At 57.6% G+C, this 23,907-nt stretch overlaps 1 protein-coding gene across 1 annotated transcript in view; it reads left to right on the top strand.

The window, feature by feature from the left end:
* Positions 1 to 16,865, top strand: part of TPPP (tubulin polymerization promoting protein) — a 40,104-nt gene extending 23,239 nt beyond the window's left edge. Inside the window, exons 3-4 of the mRNA XM_021675356.2 lie at positions 10,910 to 11,063; positions 11,597 to 16,865. Coding sequence (XP_021531031.1) covers positions 10,910 to 11,063; positions 11,597 to 11,791 — 349 coding nt within the window. The 3' untranslated portion in view covers positions 11,792 to 16,865. The remainder of the gene's footprint in view (positions 1 to 10,909; positions 11,064 to 11,596) is intronic.
* Positions 16,866 to 23,907: the final 7,042 nt, after the last annotated feature.

Genomic DNA, 23,907 nt, shown 5'->3' with positions numbered 1-23,907 from the left:
CCCCAGGAGTGAGCTGGTCTCACCCTTGACCCTGTCCCGACCCAGTGCCCCCAGTTCCCTCCTTTGTGACTCCCCAGCCTCCACGTCCTCATGGCCTCAGGCATCGGCTGGTGTGAGAGGAGGCTGTGTCTGGAGCCTCTGGCAAGGTAGCCATGTGACCTCGCGCTCCCTGGCCTCTGACAGGGCTGCTGTTTGCTGATGCCACAGCGGTCAGAGCCCACGCCCACCCAGGACCACTCATCCCTGGGAACCCTGGAGACCAGGAGGGCACACAGAGCCTGCCCAAGCGAGGGGACCAGCACGGCCCTGACAAAGGCTGGGTCTCAGCCTGTGAGGGTCCATTCAACAGCCCACACCCCCTGTGCTGTGCCCCTGGCCACAGACTCTCCGTGGACCGTCTCGGGCTCGGGGCCCACTGTCCCTGCACCTCCCTCGGGTCTGTGGTGGAGGCGACTCTGCCGTCCAGACCCTGCTTGTGGGCTCCCTGGGGCTCGGCACATCACATGCAGGGCTCGCTGTGCCAGCCGGCACCTGGGGGACAGACCAGCCTGCTGTCCCCTGCTGGAAACCTGCAGCCTCCTGCAGCAGCAGGCCACGCAATGTGGGCTTGTGTGGACGGCCCCAGCCAGCAGCTGGCAGGTCCTGCTGACCAGGGCCACTCTGGTGGGTCAGCAGCCACGGGCAGGCAGCACTGACCTGCGCTGAGCCCGGGAGGTCGGGGGCCAGAGCCTCTGGCACTGGCATTGCCCTTGTCTTGAGCCCAGAACTCACTCTGCCAAGGGGATGTGTCCCGGGCACATGGACCAGGAGAGGGAAACTGGGTCGGCTATATTTAGTGTGTGCAGTGGCCGGCGGAGCTCTCGGGGCGGCCGCCGTGTCTGGAGCCTGCGTGGGCACGGGCAGGGCAGGCTCCTACCCTTGGCCGCCAGGGCCCTTGCTCCCCCCAGGGCTCCTCCTGCGCCCTCAGGTGTCCTTGCTTGGAGGGGCCAGCCCCTTCGCAGATCCCAGCCCATGCTCCCTGGCCCTGACAGCTGCCTCTCAGCAGGCCTGGGTGTGTGGGCGCGTCTAGGACCATTCCGGGCTGCCCTCTGTGCCGTCCAGTGTGTGCCCCAGGATACATAGGAGGGGACCCTGGGCGAAGCAGTGTGGAGGTGGTGCCCATGGATGAAGCTTCTAGGACTGGGCGGGAAGCAGGAAGAGCCTGTCCAGGAGCTGTCAGCCCTGCAGGGCCGCCTTGGCGTCGGCCAGGACACGCTGTACGATTACTTCTGCAGAAAGTTGCGGCACATGCGTGCACATGGTCATGCACGTGCACACACACACCTGCACACACACACCTGCATGCACATACAACTCACACGGCCCCACACGTGCGCACACATGCCTACACACACGCAGAAATCACATGGCTGCACATGTGCACACACATGCCTGCACACATGCACAACTCATCCAGCCCCACACATGCACACACGCCTACACACATGCAGAAATCACACAGCCCGACACCTGCACACACATGCAGAAATCACATGGCTGCACACGTGCACACACATGCCTGCAGACATGCAGAACTAACACAACACGTGCACACACATCTGCACACACAAATCACATGACCGCACACGTGCACACACACACACCTACACAGACATGCAGAACTCGCAGCTGCACACATGCACATACATGCCTACACGCAGAAATCACATGACCTCACACATGCACACACACCTGCACAGACGCAGAAATCACCTCACATGTGCACACACACCTGCACACATGCAGAAATCACATAACTGCACACATGCACACACACGCCTACAAAGACACGAACGAACACAACCACACACATGCACACACACGCCTGCACACGCAGAAATCACACAGCCATACACGTGCACACACACACCTACACACACACAGAACTCACACGGCCCTACACCTGCACACACATGCAGAACTCACACGGCCTCACACGTGCACACATGCAGAACTCACACGGCCCTACACCTGCACATACATGCAGAACTCACACGGCCTCACACGTGCACACACATGCAGAACTCACATGGCCTCACACGTGCACACACATGCAGAACTCACACGGCCTCACACGTGCACACACATGCAGAACTCACACGGCCCCACACGTGCACACACATGCAGAACTCACACAGCCCTACACGTGCACACACGCAGAACTCACACGGCCCTACACCTGCACATACATGCAGAACTCACATGGCCTCACACGTGCACACACGCAGAACTCACACGGCCCTACACCTGCACATACATGCAGAACTCACACGGCCTCACACGTGCACACACATGAACTCACACGGCCTCACACGTGCACACACGCAGAACTCACATGGCCTCACACGTGCACACACATGCAGAACTCACACGGCCTCACACGTGCACACACATGAACTCACATGGCCTCACACGTGCACACACGCAGAACTCACATGGCCTCACACGTGCATACACATGCAGAATTCACATGGCCTCACATGTGCACACACATGAACTCACACGGCCTCACACGTGCACACACATGAACTCACATGGCCTCACACGTGCACACACATGCAGAACTCACACGGCCTCACACGTGCACACACATGAACTCACACGGCCTCACACGTGCACACACGCAGAACTCACATGGCCTCACACGTGCATACACATGAACTCACATGGCCTCACACGTGCACACACATGCAGAACTCACACGGCCTCACACGTGCACACACATGAACTCACGGCCTCACACGTGCACACACACAGAACTCACATGGCCTCACACGTGCACACACATGAACTCACACGGCCTCACACGTGCACACACATGCAGAACTCACACGGCCTCACACGTGCACGCACATGCAGAACTCACACGGCCTCACACGTGCACGCACATGCAGAACTCACATGGCCTCACACGTGCACGCACATGAACTCACACGGCCTCACACGTGCACGCACATGCAGAACTCACATGGCCTCACACGTGCACACACATGAACTCACGGCCTCACACGTGCACACACATGCAGAACTCACACGGCCTCACACGTGCACACACATGAACTCACACGGCCTCACACGTGCACGCACATGCAGAATTCACACGACCTCACACGTGCACGCACATGCAGAACTCACACGGCCTCACACGTGCAAGCACATGCAGAACTCACACGGCGTCACACGTGCACACACATGCAGAACTCGCCCTGTGGTGCGTGGGGCCGTGCTGCTGTGGTTCACTTGGAGGATGATACGAGCCCTTTCCTGCTTGTGGGGGTGCTGGCACCGCAGGAGGCCGGAGGAGCCCCAGCCGGTCCAGGCTCGCTGCCAGAGTCAAGGCTGGAGCTGCCCAGGCACTTGGGAGCTGAGGCTAGGCCCCCCGACTCTAGCATGACCACTTTTCCACTGCAGAGCCCGGAACCAGCGTTGGGGTGTGCCGGTCTGGGCTGACCATGAGGGTCTGAGGCTGAGACCCAGTCCCAGGCAGCCTGGTGGGCGCCGTGGGTGGGCGCTGTGTGGGAGAGCGTCCTGCAGGCAGCAGCTCAGGTGACCCTGGCCTGAGGGGAGGCCAAGGGGTTCTGACTTCCTCGCCTCCCCATTCGCCTGCAGAGGCAGACCCCTGTGACCCCCCGGGGTTCCTCCAGGGCTGCTCCGCCTACTACCCTCCCCCACCCTCAAACTGTCTTTCCCTCCTGCAGCCTGCACTGCCCTCGGGGGTCCCTGTGATCCTGTCGGGTTCCTGACCTCCCAGCTGTGCAGGAGCAAGGGACCTGAACTCACACCCTTGTCTCAGGAAGACAGAGGGGGCGGGGCCACCAGGAGGGGGCGGGGCCACCAGGAGGGGTCTAGGACAACAGCGATTTTCCTTTGATTTCCGGGAAAAGCAAGCAGTGCTGGGGCGGCAGGCCTGAGGGGTGTTGGGGTGCTTTTGTTGTGCATTTCGGGGAGGGGAGGCCCCCTGTCACTTGTGGGAGCCCCCGCCTCCCTCAGGAGCCTGGGGACCGCGAGGAAGTGGCCTTAGGTGCCGCAGAAAGCTGCTGACTCTGACAGGGCTCGGTAGAGAGAAAGTCCAGCGATTGCTGTTTTCGGGGCAGGTTGCCATGGCTCCCCGGCGTGGCGCCAGCTCGGGGTATCTGCGAGCCTTTGTTTGGCGTTGTTGCCATGGCAGCGCTTGTTTGTTTTGATGTTACCATGTGTTAAATCTTAAACAAATTTCTTGCAGCCTGATGCCAGGTTTCTGTTGAAGACTCTACCGCTAACCCAGACAATGACTCCTCCTGCAAGGAGCACACAGGGGCCGCGTTAAAATACTAATTACTGGAGGCGTGGGATGCACAAGCAGGACCGGACCGTGGCGGTGGGAGTGGGGCCCTGCAGGGCCATGGACAGCAGGTCTCCCAGCGCCTCCACGAGCCTGGGGAGGGGCCCATGCCATGGGTGCCTCGGGACCCCTGGGGTCGGGCTCAGCCACTGCCTGCCCACCTGCACCAACCACCACCAGCTCCTGGGCGAGGGTCGGGAAGCCTTGCTCACGGGGCCCCCTGCGGGTCCATCTAGCCCAGGTGGGGGCATCCAGCTGATGAGGCAGAGGAAGGGGGGCTGGGCTGGGGTCTCGGCTCACTGGGAGCGCCGGCCTCCCGGAGGGCCCGCAAGTATGTGTTGGGTGTGGTGTGTTCTCCCAAGTAAATGCACTGATGTTTCCTGTAGCCACCTGACTGGCAGTGGCTTGGCTTGGGGGTTAAAGCTGCCTGGACGCAGATTAGGAGAAAGCCAGGGCCAGCGGGGGCCCAGAGGACAGCAGGGCCGGGCTCCCGGGGTCTGTGGTCACCCCAAGCGTGGAGAGCTGCTCAGAGCCTGGTACACCTGCCCAGCCACCAGGCGGGACACTTTGTCCTGAAGTGCGCGGACTGTTTCCAGCATGGAAGCCGACCCAGGAGCGAGACCCAGGTCTGGAGAGAATCCGGGTCACAGCGTGTTTGGAGGGCAGCCGCCGCAGGGCAGGGGAGGTCCTGAGCGCTGTGTGTGGCGTCCTCCTGTCTGTCCACCCCAGAAATGCAGGTGTCAGCTCCCTGGAAGGGGCCATTGCTCCCCTTTCCCTTTCCCTCCCCCGTGGTTCCCAGCCCTGGGGAAGGGTGGGCCGCGCTCCCTGTGCCTCCTCTGCGTGGGTGCCCACCCCGTCCAGCTGGAGCCCTGGGGCCAGTTCTGTCTTTGGGGAGCCTCTAGTGGCCGCCCCTGGCAGTGCAGGATGACCGCAGCTCCCACTGCGTGGAGCTTCTGGGGTCCTTTGGTGGTGGGCGCTTCTGTGGCTGAGGGTTCACGGGCTCGTGGCCCCACGGCCTCACGGTCAAGGCCTGAGGCTCCTGTGATCTGCGGGCCAGGCGGCACCAGCAGTGGTCCGCGCGCTTCATGGTGACAGGCGTGGTCTCGTCTGCTCTCTGCCAGCGCTGGGTGGGTCCCTGGCTGTCCACTCTGCCCCATGAGCCCCGGCAGGCAGTACAGGTCATTTAAGAGGGTGACCTCCAAACCCAGAAACTGACGGCTGGTGCATTGGCCCAAGCCCTGCCCAGGCTGAGACTAGGGTGGACAGAGGCAGCCCAGCCCCTGCGGCCCCCTAGAGAAGGCTGGGAACCCCTACATCAGCCCAGGGTCCTCTGGGCCCCAAGTCCACGTCCCACTAAGGGCCACCTTTTCTTGGTGACGTCCACAGGGTGGTGACCACACACACACCCCCACCCCTGCCCAGGAAAACAAAGGCTCGTGGCAACGCAAAATTAGGAGGTATCTTGGGGGCCTGCCCAGAGGGAAACAGTGGGTGGCTCACAGGCGGTCCCTCAGGCAGGGCGGGCGCTTCGGCAGCCAAGCCTCTGGAGCTCCAGCAGCCCGCCCCCTGGCTGTGTGGGGGCTTTGCGGTGGGCGTGCCTGGGGCTGGAGCCAGCGCAGCAATAGGAGGGCGCTGTGTCTCAGCTGCCCAGGGCCTGAGCTGCGCGGTCCAGTGGACGTCACCATGCAGCCGCTGAGCCCAAGTGGGGTGCAGGGAGGGCTCTGGTTTCCTGAGATGAGGGGAGAAGCCCTCCCAGGTGGCCAGACGTCACCTCACCTGCCCCAGGAGCTCAGCTGGTGGAGTCACCTGTGAGGGGAGGACGGGCAGGGCCTGGGGAGCTTGTCACTGGCCACCATTGGCCCCAGGAAAGGCTGCTCTAAGTCCTCTGTATCCTGCTGGGGCTCGGGGGAGGCAGGGGCAGCCAGCAGGCACTGGGGACCCAAAGCTGGGTCTTGCTGGACGGGACCACTAGACCCTCCCGGAGCACAAAAGCTGATGTGCAGGGTGGCGGTGCCAGACATGGCTCCCCTAAGGCCAGGTCCCTACTGGGCAGGAGCCTCCTGGAAGCCCCCACTCCCATCGCAGGCCCCACCAGCCAGGGGCTCCTTCCCAGCCTCCTCAAGTCTCAGGAGCTACTGGAAGATCCCAGAGGTTGGTGGCCCGGGGCAGCCACAGCCCCTCACTCCCAGGCTCGCCTCAGCACGTGGGGAGGGGCTGTTTCACAAGGATGTGGACGCACAGTTCCGAGCCCAGCGTGGCCTGTGACATCCGCCCCGGAGGAACAGGCCTTGGTCCTCTGAAGGCTGTGCCGGCCGGATCTCAGCTCCCGGAGGCCCCAGGCCTGGCCCCAGCGTCCCTGAGAGACGGAGCCAGGCCCAGAGGCCAGGGGACTGGAGCCTGGGAAGCAAGTGCAGGCCCCCATGGCATCCTGTGTGAGCCGCTGCCATGACCTGCTGGCTGGGAGCGCATGGGCAGTGAGGATGCCCCTCTAGCACCCTGGGCTCTGGAGAACAGGCGCACTCTGTGTCGAGAGAGCCGGGCAGCTGGACTAAGTGTCTCAGGAAGGGGCAGTCACGGCTGTCCCAGAACTCCTGAGGACTGCTCCAGGCAGGGGGCGCCCATGTCTCCTGGGGAGAGCTCCCCATGAGCACGGGGCAGAGACCCAGGCGCCCTTTCCCCAAGACACTGGGAGCACGGGCAGAGCAGGTGTCCTGCTCTGAATGTCGCCTCTGATGGGGGAACCCTCGGTCATCCCCCTCCCTGCCGAGTGACTCACGCTGGTGGTGCCTGGCTCCGAGGACGTCAGAAAGGGCTGCCTGCCCCGGCACTGGTCACCAGGCTGGCAGTCAGGCCTGGCATCCACATGTCAGCTTGTCAGAGTGTGAATAGAAGACAGGAGAGCCTTTGACGGCCCAGGACAGACAGGCCCTGAGGACCCTGGAGAGCCAACACCCCCGCAGGGCCTGGCGGGCACCGTCAGTTCCAGGCACTGCTGGGCTGAGGGCATGGCTGCTTGGGGTGGCCTGTCTCCTCCAGCCCCACAGGGAATGGTTCGGGTGTCCAGGCTGAGAGCGTCATGGGGCTAAACCCCCCCAGTGCTGTGCACCCCCAAGCCACCAGCCCTTCCTGGGGGACGCTGTTGGCCAGCAGCACCTACAACCGTGGTTCTGGAATGTTCCCTGCGTGGTTGTCCTCAGCAGTCCAGGCCCCTCCCTGGGGCTCTGTCTCCCCAGAGCCCGCCTCGGCACAGCACGAGGCCTCAGCTCCCCTCCCTGGGCCCCTGTGAGGTGTGAGGTCTGAGCTGTGGGCCGCCGAGCCCTTGGTGTTTCTGAGCGGGTTTCCTCTCCCCTGGCTCAGTGCTGTTCCTGCTGGTGCCGTGCTGTGTCTTCAGGACACGCGTGTAAAGTGTGAACCTCAGGTGCTGTTTCGACACAGCATACACCTTGGGGTCTGGGGACCTCCCCACGGCACCTCTGTGGCTGGCTCTGAGCCAGGCCACTCGGCGCCCACCACGTCGGGCACGTATCCCGGGCTTGTTTTCGAGGGTTGGGGTGCCGTCCACATGTGCACGCAGCACAGCACTGGTCTGGCCACTGCTGAGGGGCACTGGCTTGTCTGGGGTTTGGTGACTATGAACGGAGCAGCGGTGAACATTTGTGTTTATGTGTGAGCCTCCCTCATTTCTCTTGAGCAGGGACCCAGGAGCGGGACTGCTGGGCCTTTGGCTGTCCGCAGTGGCTCTGCCACGTTGCATGGCGGCTGTGGGTGGGCATGCCCGCCACCCGCAGCCTGCTCAGCTCGGAGTGCTGGCAGTTCGTTTATGTGATTGTCTGAGCCCCCTGGAGAGTGCACGGGGGCTTCTGTGGTTTCGTCCGCACTTCCCTGACGGCGCCAACGTGTCCGCCTCTCCGTGTGCCTGTCCGCGTGCACGCGTCTTCTCTGGTGGTGTCTGCTTCAAATATCCTGCCTGTCTTTTTACGTGGATTTTCCCTCACTGCTGAGCTGTAAGAGTCCTTCGGGTATCTCAGAGACGAGTCCTTTCTCGGGCGTGTCTCCCGGCTGCGGCCTGCCTTCTCGCTCTCTCGCTGGTGGCTTCTGAGAGCGCAGTTTCCAACGTCGTGATGAGGTCCGGTTCATCCATTTTTTCCATATAGATCATGTTTTGTTGCCATTTCTGAGAAATTGTTGCCTAACCCCTGGTCACAGAGATCTTCGTGCTTCAGAAGCTTTAGTTTCACACTTAGGACTGTCATCTATTTTGAGTTAGTTTTGCATAGAGTGAAGTGCAGGTCAAAGCGCATTGCATTTTGCACGGCGGTCAGCAGCCGCTCCAGCTCCGCTGTGGAAGAGGCAGTCCTTTCTCCCTGGCTTGGCTGTGCACCCGCCACCTCGGCAGGCAGCGTCCGTGTGCTGAGCCGGACTCCAGGCTGTGCGGCCCGCTGTGCGCCTGTGCCCACGCCGCCCCGCTTTGCAGTCAAGTCTTGGAGTTGGGCGGCCAGTGCTCTGTGTTCTCATTTCTCGAAATTGCTTTGGCTGTGCTAGGCCCTCGGCTCATTGAATTCTGCAAATCTTTGCTGGGGTTTTATGGGTCACTTGTCTCCTGAATCACGGTCACTGTGGATTCTGCAGCTGGGAGTGCCTGCGGAATGCTTGGCCTGCTGGGTGTAGCCTTCTCGTGCCGTTCCAGAGGCTTCTCTGGTCAAACGCAGGTGCCCTTTGCAGAGCTGAGCCTCATCCACAGGATCTCGTTTTAAACATTGGAAAACCTCACTTTGGGTCGGTTGTGGTAGATCTGATCAGAGGAGAAAATGTTTTCTAACTAAAATTATTAAAGACCAAGAGTCACTTTAGAACCTGTCTGAAATTGCCCGAATGGCCTGTGGTGGGAGGATGTTGTGGGGTGTGGAGGGTGTGCCCCTCCGGCTCACCAGGCTCTGCAGCTCTGAGGTGGGGGCAGTGCACAGGGGGCCACCTGGTGGGTTGTGGAGCCAGGAGGTCTGAGGTGGGGTCCTGTACCAATGCTGCCAAGTGTCCTGGGGCAGCAGCCCCTCCTAACCCTGTCCCTATGTGGGGGACACCTGCACCTAGGACCCCAACATGCACACACAGAGCTGGGGCCCCAGCAGGTCCCAGGACCCCCAACTGCCCCCACGGCTGGATGGGGCTGTGGTGGCCCTGGGAGGAGGAGGTAGGCGTCGCTCCCTCATGGCTCCCCCACCCTGCCCCAGCAGAGTGCAGCGTCCTGCAGGGCTGTGCCAGCATCCAGCTGTGTATAGAGGACCTGCTTCTGCAAAGCTTTCTTCCAAGACAGTTCGGATTTGCAGCGCTGCCAGGGCGGCTGTGGGTGACCCCCCATAGAGGCACCGAGGAATGAGAGCTAAGCAGAACCCTGGCACAGTTAGGGCCTGAGGAATATCTCACTTTATACTGTGACGACTCAGCTATTTCCTTTTATATAATCCTTTATACAATCATATATTAGTTTATAGAATTAGGGCTTGAAGAATCCCTTTGTATAATCCTCTACATATAATCATATAATAGTTGATAGTACGAGTGCCTAAAGAATATTTCCCTACATATATACCTATAATTATATCTTAGTTCATAATCGGAGGAATGCCTAGAGCAGACACAGTGCAGAGCATGATTTAAGAGAAAACAGTTACACCAGGACAAGAACCCATGGCCCAGGCGGCAGCGTTCAGTATCGTAAAGACACCCGCTGTACGGCAGGCTTGGGGCGAGAGCCACTCCTCCTGATAAAGGAGTTATAGGACCTTGCTCCAGTTCTTGTGGAAGGCTGCCCTCAGAACGGCAATCCACCTTGGTGACTGTGAACTTTATCAGCTCTTGCTACTGTGCTGCTTGAAAAGCATCTTCCCATAGAAGCCACTGGAAGCTGCCAGAAGGTGGCGGTAACTCTGACAGCTCTGTCACTGCTGTGTGACTTAAAGCATCCTCCCATAAATCTTCTTAGAAGTAGTTTGCCCATAGACAGAAGTATTGCACGCTGCACCCTCTTCACTGCGCACGACCCACCTTCAAGCCTCGGTGACCTAATGGGGTGGACCCCTTACTGCACACGGCCCTTGCCTTCATGGGAACCCACCCCTTGCTGCGCACTGTCCACCTCCTGGCCTAGGTGACCTAATGGGGGTGGACCCCATGTTTTATTGTTCACGACCCTATCACTATCCTTAAAGATGATTTCACTCACTGCCCTGCCCCCTAACCTATACACAATAAATACTCAGGCTTCTGGACATTCGGGGCCTCGCCTGACTCCGCTCATAGGTGGCGTGGCCCCCCGAGCCCAGCTGTTTTCCTTGTACTTCTGTGTCCTGTCTCTTTATTTCTCGGATCCTGCGCCTCAGCGCGGCATAAGGCTCACCCCACGACCCTGTGGGGCCCTCAGCCTTACAGGCGGCCGCCTGCGGGCAAAGCCTGTGGGCTGCTGTGCTGTGGCTGCCAGCTCTGCTCGGACCCGCGCGGGGAGGGCACCCTGAGCCGGCCCGGGCCCACCCTAAGTCACCCGTGTCGCTGCAGAGGGAAGTCTTGCCGGACCATCACCTTCGAGCAGTTCCAGGAGGCGCTGGAGGAGCTCGCCAAGAAGCGATTCAAAGATAAGAGCGGCGAGGAGGCGGTTCGCGAGGTGCACAGGCTCATCGAGGGCAAGGCGCCCATCATCTCAGGGGTGACGGTGAGCGGGGCGGGGACGGAAGGCAGGGCGTGGCGGGTGGGCGGTGCCTTGGGCGTGGTCAGGAGGGGGCATGGATTGGGGCGTGGTCTGATGAATGGGCGGTGCCTGTGGAGGCGTGGCCAGGAGGGACAGAGATTGGGGCGTGGCCTGGCGGTTCGTGGGGGGGCGTGGTCAGGAGGGCGTGGCCTGGGGAGGCGTGGTCAGAAGGGGCAAGGATTGGGGGCGTGGCCTGGAGGGTGGGGCCTGGCTGTCCTGACAGCCCCTTCCTTCCCTCCCTCTGAGGGTGCGGGCCATAGGGTCCTCAACCACATAAACAGGTGGAGCTGGGCAATTGTGAGGGCTGTGGCGTCTCACAGGCCCGAGGCTGCCCCAGGGCCAGGTGAAGTAAAAATAAAAATGAAAATTTAAAAGGGCGTAGATCACAGGGTCTATGCCCCTTGTCCACCACCCCGCCGCTGGCAGACCTGCTTAGGGCGCAGCCACCTCACCTGGCTCGCAACTCACCTGCCCACTCCCTCCCACTCCTCTTGCAGAAAGCCATCTCGTCGCCCACCGTGTCGAGGCTCACAGACACCACCAAGTTCACGGGCTCCCACAAGGAGCGCTTCGACCCCTCTGGCAAGGGCAAGGGCAAGGCCGGCCGCGTGGACCTGGTGGACGAGTCGGGCTACGTGTCCGGCTACAAGCACGCGGGCACCTACGACCAGAAGGTGCAAGGGGGCAAGTAGCCCCCCATGCCCGAGGCACTGCGGGTGTCCCCAGAGCAGGGACTCTGTCACCTCACACTTCATTACATTCCTGTGCTCACTCGGGCAGAACTCAAACCAGTGCCCCAGCAGGGGCTGTGGGGAGGCCAGGCCCAGGCCTCCCTCCTGCCCCTCCTCCTGCCAGATGCCCCCAGCACTCCCCTCTCAAACCAGGTTTGGACCCCAGTTCACTGACTCTCCTAATACACCGTCTCGTCCTCAGCTGGGAAGAGGACAGCTGTTTGCAACATGTCTCCCGGATCACGCCACGTTGGGCGCGTTTTGCAGGTCAAAGGGGTGTTTTAAAGGAGCAGGCTGTCGTGGCAACAGGAGGCCATGCTGACCTCCTGACCAGCAGACCCCTTCCAGGAGCTCTGAGGGCGGCAGGCGCTAACACCAACCAGCAGGCAACTAACACAAGTCGGCCCCACCCCAGATGGGGGAGGTGTCTGTGGGGCCGAGGCCTGTCCTGTGTGCAGCGGACACCACAGGGCCTGCCTGCTTTCCTGGGCAGAGGGGAGACTCGGCCCACCAGGCAGGCGAACTGGGCGCCTGGTGCAGGTGTAGGGAGGCTGGCCACACCGACACACATGTGCACACGTGCCTATGGGCCAGCTCTGTGCCCAGGGCGGCCTTGGTAAAAGGAAGGCTGTGGGGAACAGAGGGTGGCTTCCCAGCTGACCACAGTGCCCCAGAGTGTGAGGCTGGAGTCGGCTCCCTCTGCTTTCCAGAGAAGACGCAGTGGCTGCCTGTCATTCTCAGAGTGGGTCTGGGAAGATTCGGAATGTCTGATCCCGCGGGGTCACCAGGCAGGAGACACGAGGTGCCGAGACACTCCTCACCTCACATGTGGCAGGGCCTCTGCCCGGCCTCCCGCTCACCCGGCCTCGTCCTCACTAGCTGCGGTCTGCTTGCTCACAGACCTCTTACCCACAGCCCAAGCACCTCCTTCAGCTCTCCCTAAATGGCCCCACCTAACCTCTCCCAGCCCCTCGCCTCAGAGAGCAGGATACCAGGGAGGACCCCCAGGCCTGCAGCATCTGTGGGGGCTTCTCTGCTAGTGGGCGGCCCAGCAGAGCCTGTCCAGGACCCTCCGCACTGCCAGGACACACCCAGGCTGCCCACCCTTGCCCATCTGCACCTGGGGAGAACCCGGTGCTCCTGCTCCCTCCTGGGGCGGCTGACGGGCGTGGCCACCCACTGTCACAGCGGCCCCACTGCCACTGTCCCTTGGCACTCACACAGCCACAGCCTCTCGTGTGACCTGCTGGGCCGTGGGTCTGGAGCCCACCTGCGGAGGAGCCTGCGGTGGACTCAGGGAAACGCTTCGGAGCCTGTTTGTCCGTGGCCATGGTCGGGCTTTGGCCAAGGCCAGGCTCACAGTACAGGACAGCGAGGTCTCTCCCTCACTGCCATGGCATGCGTGAGCAGCACCCACCTCCCCACTCCCAAGAGTGGACCTGCTGCAGCCACCGCCCCACGGAAGACTCCCCCCACCTGAGCACGGCAGGAGCCCCAGGGCCTGAGCTCCCAGCCAGCATGGTCCGCTGAGACCTGGGGGGTCTCTGAGGCCCACTGGCAGGGAAGCCTGAACCTAGCACGGGGTCCTGGCAGGCAGCTTCCATGACAGGTCCTGGAAGTTCACGGTGCCTGGCAATAAAGACAGAGGAATAATGGATCTCAGGCTTCATGGCTGCTTTAGGACGTCACCTCGCCAGCCTGGGGAGGGCGGAGGGCGGAGGCGCACAAGCCCAGCCCTAAGCCGTCGCTGAACCCGGCCGGACCACGTGTGAAACGCAGAACTTGGGGGAAACGTTTGAAAACAACTCGGAATGTGCGAAGTGTGGAATCTCCCAATCGCAGCCCACCACACCCCAAAAGCCCTTGAAGAGGCCGAGGACAACTGGTCACTCAACAGGGCGGCTCCCCAGGTCCCGAAGCCTGAGACCCGGAGGACCTGGCACCCTCACCCCTCGTGCTCCTGCCCTCTTCAGCCTCCCTGGCCCCAGCGCAGCTCCACCCTGGGCTGCATCTCCTAGTCCGAGGCTGCGTTTCTTTTTCTTCTGTCCATGGGCAGCCCGGTCCCCACAGTCACAGCCAAGTCACGCAGAATGAACGTGACTCCAGAGGACCCCAGCGCTGGAGCGGAGGGCGCTGGGTCAGGACGGAGGGACAGGTGGGCCGTGGGTCCCCACACTGTGCGGCAGGCAGAGGCTCGCCGAGGCCCTGCTGCGGTCTGTGGGGACAGGGGACACTGAGAACAGGTGCTGGGCGCAGGACACTGCCTCCTGGTCCCTGGTTGGCCTTGAGAAAAGAGCTAAGCTGCCTCAGGAGCAACCAGAAACTGGACCTGAGCACGAGAAGTGCCTCCGCCCAGCCCAGGCACCACCAACCTCGCAGGGAGCAGGCCCTGTCACTGCCGGGCCACCTCGTCCACGCCGGGCCACCTCGTCCACGCACCAGCACCGACTCACCACAGCCCTCCCCAGACCTGGCCGCAGTGGCTGCAGCCGCGGGCCCATGGCGTCCATCTTGGCCCTGGAGGTGAGCTCCTTCACAGAAGTGGCCCCTTCACTCCAAGGGACATCGTGGCGTGTGTCCCAAACCCTTGGACACGCCTGTGGGTTCTGTGAAGGAAACCGAGGCTGCCGTGGCACCCTGCCCGTCCTACCTGGAGCACCCTGGGCTCTTGGAGGGAGAGGCCCTATGCCCCCGCTCTCCCTCCACACTCCCAGAGTTGGCGCCCACGAGTCAGAGGGGAGGCCTCCCTGGCGTCCCACCCTCCCCCTGCGCCCCCAGGCTGTCCTCAGACTTGCGGGAGCAAGGAGAGTGCCCTTCTCCACTCAGCTCCAAAGCAAACCTTTGAAAACACCTACCCTGCTCCTGTCTCTGTCACCTAACCAGGAGGGGTGGCAAAAATGAAGTCATGAGGACACAGTGGTCACCACTGTCAGTTAAAAATTGTCTGCGGAATCTGTGATTGTATCTGTCCGCTGCACAAGAGACCCGTGCATCTTCCTGTCGGTTTCTGAATATCGTGAATTCCAGGCAGATGTTTTTTCTCTTCTGCATGTTTTTTTGCACTGCCAATTAGCTTCTACTAACCATGGTTCAACAGAAAATACATGTGTATTTGTGATAAAAGAAACTGCACAGCCTGCAAACCAGGACAGAGGGACAGGTTCTGTCGGAGGTGACACCAGGAGAGAGGGACAGGTTCTGTCGGGGGTGACACCAGGAGAGAGGGACAGGTTCTGTCGGGGGTGACACCAGGAGACAGGGACAGGTTCTGTCGGGGGTGACACCAGGAGACAGGGACAGGTTCTGTCGGGGGTGACACCAGGAGAGAGGGACAGGTTCTGTCGGGGGTGACCCCAGGAGACAGGGACAGGTTCTGTCGGGGGGGGTGATGCCAGGAGACAGGTTCTGTGAGGGTGACACCAGGACACAGGGACAGGTTGTCGGGAGGACGGCACTGATGGCATCTCAGAATCAGGAAGGGAGAAAGGCGGAGAGTGTGTGGAGACTGGTCTCACCAGAGGACTTATTTATTTTTATTTACTGCCATAGGATAAGCAACTAGATAGTGTTCGTAACAGCTTTACCAAAATTAAAGTTCAAATTACATGTTTAAAATATTGTAGCAGAAGATATATATTTATACTGGACTATTTTTACACCTTCTAATATCCTGTCTCAAGTTTGGGCGCAGATGCTGGGACTGGGCGGGCATCATGCCCTGTGGCCTCCCCACCTGCCCATCGGTGCCGCTCCGTCCTGGGCCCCAGTGGTGCCAGCTCAGGGCCGGCCACAACCGCCCTGCGTGGGTGTCACCCCCACCCCGCCACAGGCTGCTTCTGCGAATGGTGTTTATGGGCAGGGGGCCTGTGTGTTCACACACTGCCTGTGGCTCTGTGGCTGGAGCGGGGAAGAGTTGAGACGGAGACGCCTCGGACCTGGACGCTTCTCTGTCCCTCCACGGGGAAAGCGGGCATGCTGGTCCAGCCACCTCCTCCTGCAGGCAGTCATGCGTGCACTGGCCACTCTCCCACCCTGCAGCCTACAGACGAGGGGACAGCACAGGTGACCATGAGGCTGGGCTGTGACATGCCAATAGGCTAGAATGTCTTTCTTTTTTTTTTTTTTTGAGACGGAGTTTCGCTCTTGTTACCCCGGCTGGAGTGCAATGGCGTGTTCTCGGCTCACCGCAACCTCCGCCTCCTGGGTTCAGGCAATTCTCCCGCTTCAGCCTCCTGAGTAGCTGGGATTACAGGCACGCGCCACCACGCCCAGCTAATTTTTTGTATTTTTAGTAGAGACGGGGTTTCACCATGTTGACCAGGATGGTCTCGATCTCTTGACCTCGTGATCCACCCGCCTCGGCCTCCCAAAGTGCTGGGATTACAGGTGTGAGCCACCGTGCCCGGCCGGCTAGAATGTCTGTCAAACACTGAGCCTGCTCCTTTCCCCCTCTTACTACTGAACGCTGTGTGGCCTCGGGTGGTTCAGGGCGTGGCGTTTGTCCGTGGGCTCGTGGCAGGGAGTCAAGGGCACTTGGAGATGCTTTACTTAACTCTTTCTTTCGACCTCTTAAAAAACTAAACCAAGCCAAACCACAAAGGAAACCTGCACAACTTAAGAGAAACTTGAAAGGGATGGTGTAACTACTAGTTTGTACTAAGTTTTTTCAAGAAAGGGAAACAAATTTATATATATATATATGCAATATATTTTTACACTGTCTGATTAACGCTGGGGAGTACTGAGCAAATCACTTTATCAGCGTGACGGGTGATGTCCACGTCCTGGGTGTTGTGGAAGGCACTTCTGCCGCCGTCTGACCCGCACTCACGGGGACGTCTGCGGGGTCCGTGGCCCTGCTGTCCCTCCTGCAGCGCGAGGTGTGGTGTCGCCTGCTGGACTTGCCGTGGAGCCTGGCTTGCAGACCCGTAGTGAAACAGCTCGTGTCTGTGTGCACACTGCCCCTGTGTGTCTGCTGTCGCTAACATTGTGTGTCACATTGGTCAAGTGACGAATAAATGTGTTAAAACATAGACTTCTCTGTTCCTCGGAGTGCATGGCGTCCGTAACAGATAGCGGGGAACGGGTACCAGAAGGGCTCAGGTGGGAGTGTGCAGAGCGCCTCCGCTGGGCTGAAGCTCACAGGGCTGAGAGCCGTGTGTCCCGTCGCCCAAGGGAGTCTCTCGCTTCCTCATTAGACAGGAGGACTGTGAAGAAGGAAAGGGCGGACCAGCCGCCTGTCAGGTATGAGGCCTGGTCTGGTGCAGCCGTGGGTGGGGTGTAGATTGAAGGGGAACGGATGTGAACACTCTGACCACCAACACCGTCGCCCCCAAAACAGGGCGATGTCACCACAGGCTGCTATAAAGACAAATGCCTGAAATACCACCCAGTGAACAGTTTTCCCAAATGAGGACACATAAAGGCATTCTTAGAGTGAAGGGAGGACTTGCCACCAGCAGTCGTTGAGAAATGCCAAATGCAGGAAGCAGAGGTGATCACAGACGGTGTGTCTGCTGTGTGGAGAGAGCGGAGCAAAGAGAATCAATAGGTAAAAACCCCAAGTCAACAGCGACTCTATCAGTACTTTGTGAGACTAAAATGTTCTGTGAAAATACATGGGAACCACCACAGGTAAGCAGAAGGGAGCACGGGGAGGGGCGTGCGCCTCGCGCGGGAGGAACCCGGGGTGGGTGAGAGCGTGGCCCGAACGCACACCTGGCGTAAGCATGGAACAGGCAGAGCACGGTCTCCAAACGAGCAGCGGGGGGCGTGCGGGACGGCAGGAGAGCATCTGAAAATGGCAAACGTGGAGAGGGAAGAACTCATGGAACAGAGCAAACGGCACGAAATGAGATGGCAGATTTAAACCAGTGAGACGCTGGATCAGTCACATTCGCTGGTAAAGCAACACAGAAACACAGAACAGGGACATTGATAAAATACTATTTTAACCCATACTTACTTGTCATTTCTGCCTGGCTAAAGATAGAAAGACCAGATCAGAACTCGAAACGAAACGAAAATGGAGGCAAAGGGTGGTTTTTTGAAAGGACCGAAGAGAAAGTTCAAACAACCAGTAAGAATGGCAAAGAACGGGCTGCGTCCCCGGGCGGCAGGTGCTGAGTTGTAGGGTCCAGCCCTACAGAGTCCTGTGAGCCCCTCTCTGCTGGCGTGGAGATGAGGAACCGTAGAGATAAGACACAAGACACAGAGACAGGGTCACTGCCAACCAAAGCGCGGAGTCCGGCTGTGGCCCGAGTGTCCACACGCACTGACTTTTATTCAGTACACAGCAGGGGGCAGGGTAGGTGGGGTGAGGTGATCGTGGTCAGTGGTAGGGGCAGGTACATCACGTGTCTTAGGGATGGGGGCCCAGGACTTTGGAGTAGCCGAGGTGACGTAAGGAGCATAATGGGTCAGCACTTCTTTCAGACTTGTCAAGAAAGAACAAAGACATTAAGATTTATGTTACTTTTACTGATTATGTCTTCTAAGAAAAAGAGGAACCAGGTGCAGAAGCGGAGCCTGAGAGTGGACAGGGAACGTGACCACTGAAGCACAGCATCACACAGACACAGTTACGCCCCCGATGTCTGCAGGTGTCCTTGACAGTCGTCAGGCCCACCTTAAGAGGTTGGAGGGCGGAGTTTCCTCCAAACTCCCCCAGGAAGGAGACCTCTCCTTCTGCAGCTGGCTAAACAGCAGGAGCTTTCCCAGTGCTGGGGCTGCCGCACAGCCAAGGCGTGCTCCAGCAGCCCTTACCCGGGCGTGACGGAGGGCTTACAGCACCTCGCGTTAGGGTCACTTCTTTCACAGTGTCACCTTAGGTTCACACTTCCCGACCTGAGAGGTATTAGTAAAAGATTATGCTGAGTATATATACATATCTTAATGGTCACCTATGAATAACTAAGATCCCCTGTGAACAACTAAGATCCCCTGTGAGCAACTAAGATCCCCTGTGAGCAACTAAGATCCCCTGTGAGCAACTAAGATCCCCTGTGAGCAACTAAGATCCCCTGTGAGCAACTAAGATCCCCTGTGAGCAACTAAGATCCCCTGTGAGCAACTAAGATCCCCTGTGAGCAACTAAGATCCCCTGTGAGCAACTAAGATCCCCTGTGAGCAACTAAGATCCCCTGTGAGCAACTAAGATCCCCTGTGAGCAACTAAGATCCCCTGTGAGCAACTAAGATCCCCTGTGAGCAACTAAGGTCCCCTGTGAGCAACTAAGGTCCCCTGTGAGCAACTAAGGTCCCCTGTGAGCAACTAAGGTCCCCTGTGAGCAACTAAGATCCCCTGTGAGCAACTAAGATCCCCTGTGAGCAACTAAGATCCCCTGTGAGCAACTAAGATCCCCTGTGAGCAACTAAGATCCCCTGTGAGCAACTAAGATCCCCTGTGAGCAACTAAGATCCCCTGTGAGCAACTAAGATCCCCTGTGAGCAACTAAGATCCCCTGTGAACAACTAAGATCCCCTGTGAACAACTAAGATCCCCTGTGAACAACTAAGATCCCCTCTGAACAACTAAGATCCCCTGTGAACAACTAAGATCCCTTGTGAATAACTAAGATTCCCTGTGAATAACTACTATGGTTCTATCTCTAGTTATTTTCTTCCTCATTATTTATATGGGAACAGGCTGAGGCTTCTGACTCCTGCCTCGGCACTTATGGGGTCTCCCCCCCACACTGAGTGGCCTTTGTCTCACCAGAGGCTCGCTGAACGGCACAGGGGAGGAGACAGGGTGGCCGGGGGGAGGTGGCCTGCTGGCTGGAGATGCCTGGTAGGGAGCCCCTGTGGCTCGCATTAGGGCTGGGCTCTGCTGCTCGGACCGGCTTCAGCTGCCTGGACGTGTGTCCTCAGCTCTGGAGCCCAGGCACAGCCGGACGGCATAGGTGGCTGGAGATGGTCTCTGACCCTGCACTCCTTGCTCTGGATGGCGAGAACTTGCTTGAAGGGACACAACTGTCCTTACATCTCTGCCACAGGAACACAACTTCAAATGCTGAAGCCATTCAAATGTCGTTAATGTGTATTATACCCCCCAAAACTGAAAATTAAGACGATATGGACCAAGTCTTAGAGACACATCACTTATAAAAACTGACTCCAAAAGAAATGGAATGCCTGCTCAGCCCTGTGACTCAGGGTAAGTCACTGCCAGCTACAGTGGAAACGCTGACACCCCAATGGCGGGGCACACAAAACTTACTACTCACAGCATGCCCAGCTTCAGGAGTAACAGGAGGTCTCTTCCAACGAAGACAAGCAGGCTTCCTAACCCTGCGACGCAGCTGCCCCGCCACTGTCAGGGAAGCTCTCCAAGTGGCGCCCCAGCTCCCCACCGCTCTGGCCCCGCGCACAGGCCGTAGCTCAGAAGCAGTCACACGGCCCCAACCCAGCTCAGGGACACGCAGGGCCAGTGAGGGGGACATAGGGATGGTCATGTGAATGGCTGTGACACGTCCGGGAACACTGAGTTCTACTGGATCCGCAGTCAGACCTCATGACACAGAAAGCTGCAGACACAAGTGACTCCACCAGCAAGATCCATCACACATCCATGGAAGGAATAATTATAATCTTAAGTAAACTCTCCTAGAGAATGCAGGAAGAACGCACAACCCAGCTCGTTTTACGGTGGTGCAAAGATGCGGAGCCTGGCAAGAACAGCGTTACGAAGGACAATCGCACGTCTCCGTCAGCCGTGCAGACAGCCACCCCACGCTTGGACGCGCCGAGGCCGTCCGAGACTTCCATTCGCGCCAACTCATTTCACCCTCACAGCAACCCTGTGAGGAAGGCACTATTCCCCGTGTCACAGACGAGGAAATCGGGGCCCAAACACAGGGGGTAAGTGGTACAGCCGGGCCACAAAATGCTAAGTATTCACAAACCAAATACACTAATATGTATGGAGAAGAAAATCCAAAATTACTAAGTTGGATTTATCTCAGAAATTCAAGGTTTTTTTTCACAACAGCAGTTATGGTTGTTAACCACACTGATATATTAAATGAGAAAAATCAGGCGGTATTCTCAATCACTGCAGAAAAAGTGATAAAACGCATCTATTCCTGATGCAAATTATTGATAGAAGCAGCTTTAAAATGACAACAAAAAAATCTATTACAAGTAGGCGGATGAATGGTGAGAATTTATCACCCCTTTGACTATCCGGAACATGATGCCTACTCTGCCACCTCTCATCGGCACTGCACTAGGGCTTCCGACCACTGCAGAAAAGCAACACACAAAACAAAAATAAAAACATAAAGTGAGAATCCAGAGTAGCAGGAAAGGGAAAGAAAACCTGTGGGTGACCCCCCATAGAGGCACCGAGGAATGAGAGCTAAGCAGACCCTGGCACAGTTAGGGCTTGAGGAACATCTCACTTTATAGTGTTACTACTCAGCTATCTCCTTTTATATAATCCTTTACATAATCATGTATTAGTTTATAGAACTAGGGCTTGAAGAATTCCTTTATATAATCCTCTCTATATAATCATATAACAGTTGATAGTATGAGTGCCTAAAGAATATTTCCCTACATATATACCTATAATTACACCTTAGTTCATAATCGGAGGAATGCCTAGAGCAGACACAGTGCAGAGCATGATTTAAGGGAAAACAGTTACACCAGGACAAGAACCCATGGCCGAGGCGGCAGCGTTCAGTATCGTAAAGACACCCGCTGTACGGCAGGCTTGGGGCGAGAGCCACTCCTCCCGATAAAGGAGTTGTAGGACCTTGCTCCAGTTCTTGTGGAAGGCTGCCCTCAGACCGGCAATCCACCTTGGTGACTGTGAACTTTATCAGCTCTTGCTACTGTGCTGCTTGAAAAGCATCTTCCCATAGAACCCACTGGAAGCTGCCAGAAGGTGGCGGTAACCCTGACAGCTCTGTCACTGCTGTGTGACTTAAAGCATCCTCCTATAAATCTTCTTAGAAGTAGTTTGCCCATAGACAGAAGTATTGCACACTGCACCCTCTTCACTGCACACGGCCCACCTTCAAGCCTCGGTGACCTAATGGAGGTGGACCCCTTACTGCACACGGCCCTTGCCTTCATGGGAACCCACCCCTTGCTGCGCACCGTCCACCTCCTGGCCTAGGTGACCCAATGGGGGTGGACCCCATGTTTTATTGTTCACGACCCTATCACTATCCTTAAAGATGACTTCACTCACTGCCCTGCCCCCTAACTATACACAATAAATACTCAGGCTTCTGGACATTCGGGGCCTCGCCTGACTCCGCTCATAGGTGGCGTGGCCCCCCGAGCCCAGCTGTTTTCCTTGTACTTCTGTGTCCTGTCTCTTTATTTCTCGGATCCTGCGCCTCAGCGCGGCATAAGGCTCACCCCACGACCCTGTGGGGCCCTCAGCCCTACAAAAACCATTACTCAAAGGAAACATGACTAATTACTAGACTGCTGGCTACAAACTAATACATGAAAATGGAATTTCCATGAAATGGTAACACATGATTAGGAAAATGAAATCCAAACACATTTTTAAAAACAGCATTGCAAAATAACAAGGACCTAGGATTAAATGTAACAAAAGACATAGCAGACCACTGTGAAAAGTATCCAGCTGTGCTAACATCCTTCCATCCGGGAGAGACCCTGTATTCACAGTCCATATTCACTGTCTGTACAACCCAGTGTCACAAGGGTGTCCATCACTGCCAAGCTGAGAGGCAGGTGCAACCCAAAAAAAAATCCCAGCTCAACCAGCTACTTCTAAAATGCATAAACCCCAAGGGTAAAAGCAGCGAAGACGTCCTAACTTCAGATGGAAGGACGCGCCCCAGAGCGTGGGACTGGCACAGAGACAGACGAGGAGGTGCAGAAACAGACACAGAAATCATCCTGACAGGCCGGGGGCCGTGGCTCACACCTGTAATCCCAGCACGTTGGGAGGCCGAGGTGGGTGGATCACGAGGTCAAGAGATCAAGACCATCCTGACTAACACAGTGAAACCCCGTCTCTACTAAAAAATACAAAAATTAGCTGGGCACGGTGGCGCGTGCCTGTGGTCCCAGCTACTGAGGAGGCTGAGGCAGAATTGCTTGAACTCAGGAGGCGGAGGTTGTGGTTGTAAGGCCGGCTGCCTTGCTGGGAGCTAAATGGACACACTGATCTCTCCCCGTGCCGGATAATGAAGTCATCATTCCAGACACATTACTCCTATCGAGCCTCTCCATGCAGGCTCCACACACCCACTCCTGCATTCCTCACTCGACCCCTTCAAAATTTAAAAAGCCGGCCAAAGATTTGTCCAACGGCAGCTTAACATTGATCTCCCCAGCGGTCAACCCACCAATAGCCCCGCCTGGCTACCAATGGCAGCTCGCCCCATCGGCACCTTGACTTCCCCTCACCAATAAAACTGTCTGCTCTTTGTTCCGCTAATAATCAATCAACCCCCCTCACCAATGAAACTGTTTGCTCTTTTTTCCTCTAATGACCAATCAATTACCTCCACTCCCTATAAAACCCCACGCCCTAAGAAGCCCAGCGCGACTTCTCTGGCCCCTTCCTGGACCACAGAACCTCGCCCGGGAACTGAATAAATTGGATTCTCATTTTCTCACACCGGCCTCAGTTTCCTCATTTTGACTCGGCAATATACCTTACAGCGGTGAGCCGAGATTGTGCCATTGCACTCCAGCCTGGGTAACAAGAGCGAAACTCTGTCTCAAAAAAAAATCATCCTGACGAAGGAGCCTTCGCCTGCCAGGCCTGGGAAGACTGGTCTACGTCCGGAACACCATGAAACGTGACCCTTCACCTTTACCACAGGCACAAAAATTAATTCTGGGTAGAATCTATATCTAAAATCCAAAATATGCAACAGAGCAGAATATCTTTATGACCAAGGCAGAGTAAAGATTATTAAAAATTAGGATCCAAAATGCTTTAATCATAAAAGAAAATATTGATACATTGGGCCACATTGTTTAAAATTTCTCTTCACTAAAAGACACCATTAAAGTAAAAGGAAAAGCTATTTGCAAATGTAACTCACAAAGCACTACTCCCCAGAAGCATAAATA

The sequence above is a fragment of the Aotus nancymaae genome, unplaced genomic scaffold, assembly GCF_030222135.1.
Source record: "Aotus nancymaae isolate 86718 unplaced genomic scaffold, 86718_ANA_hifiasm-v0.15.2.pri h1tg000014l, whole genome shotgun sequence".
Taxonomy (NCBI): domain Eukaryota; kingdom Metazoa; phylum Chordata; class Mammalia; order Primates; family Aotidae; genus Aotus; species Aotus nancymaae.
The sequence above is the reverse complement of the archived record's forward strand: the minus strand, read 5'-3'. Positions and strand labels throughout refer to the sequence as shown.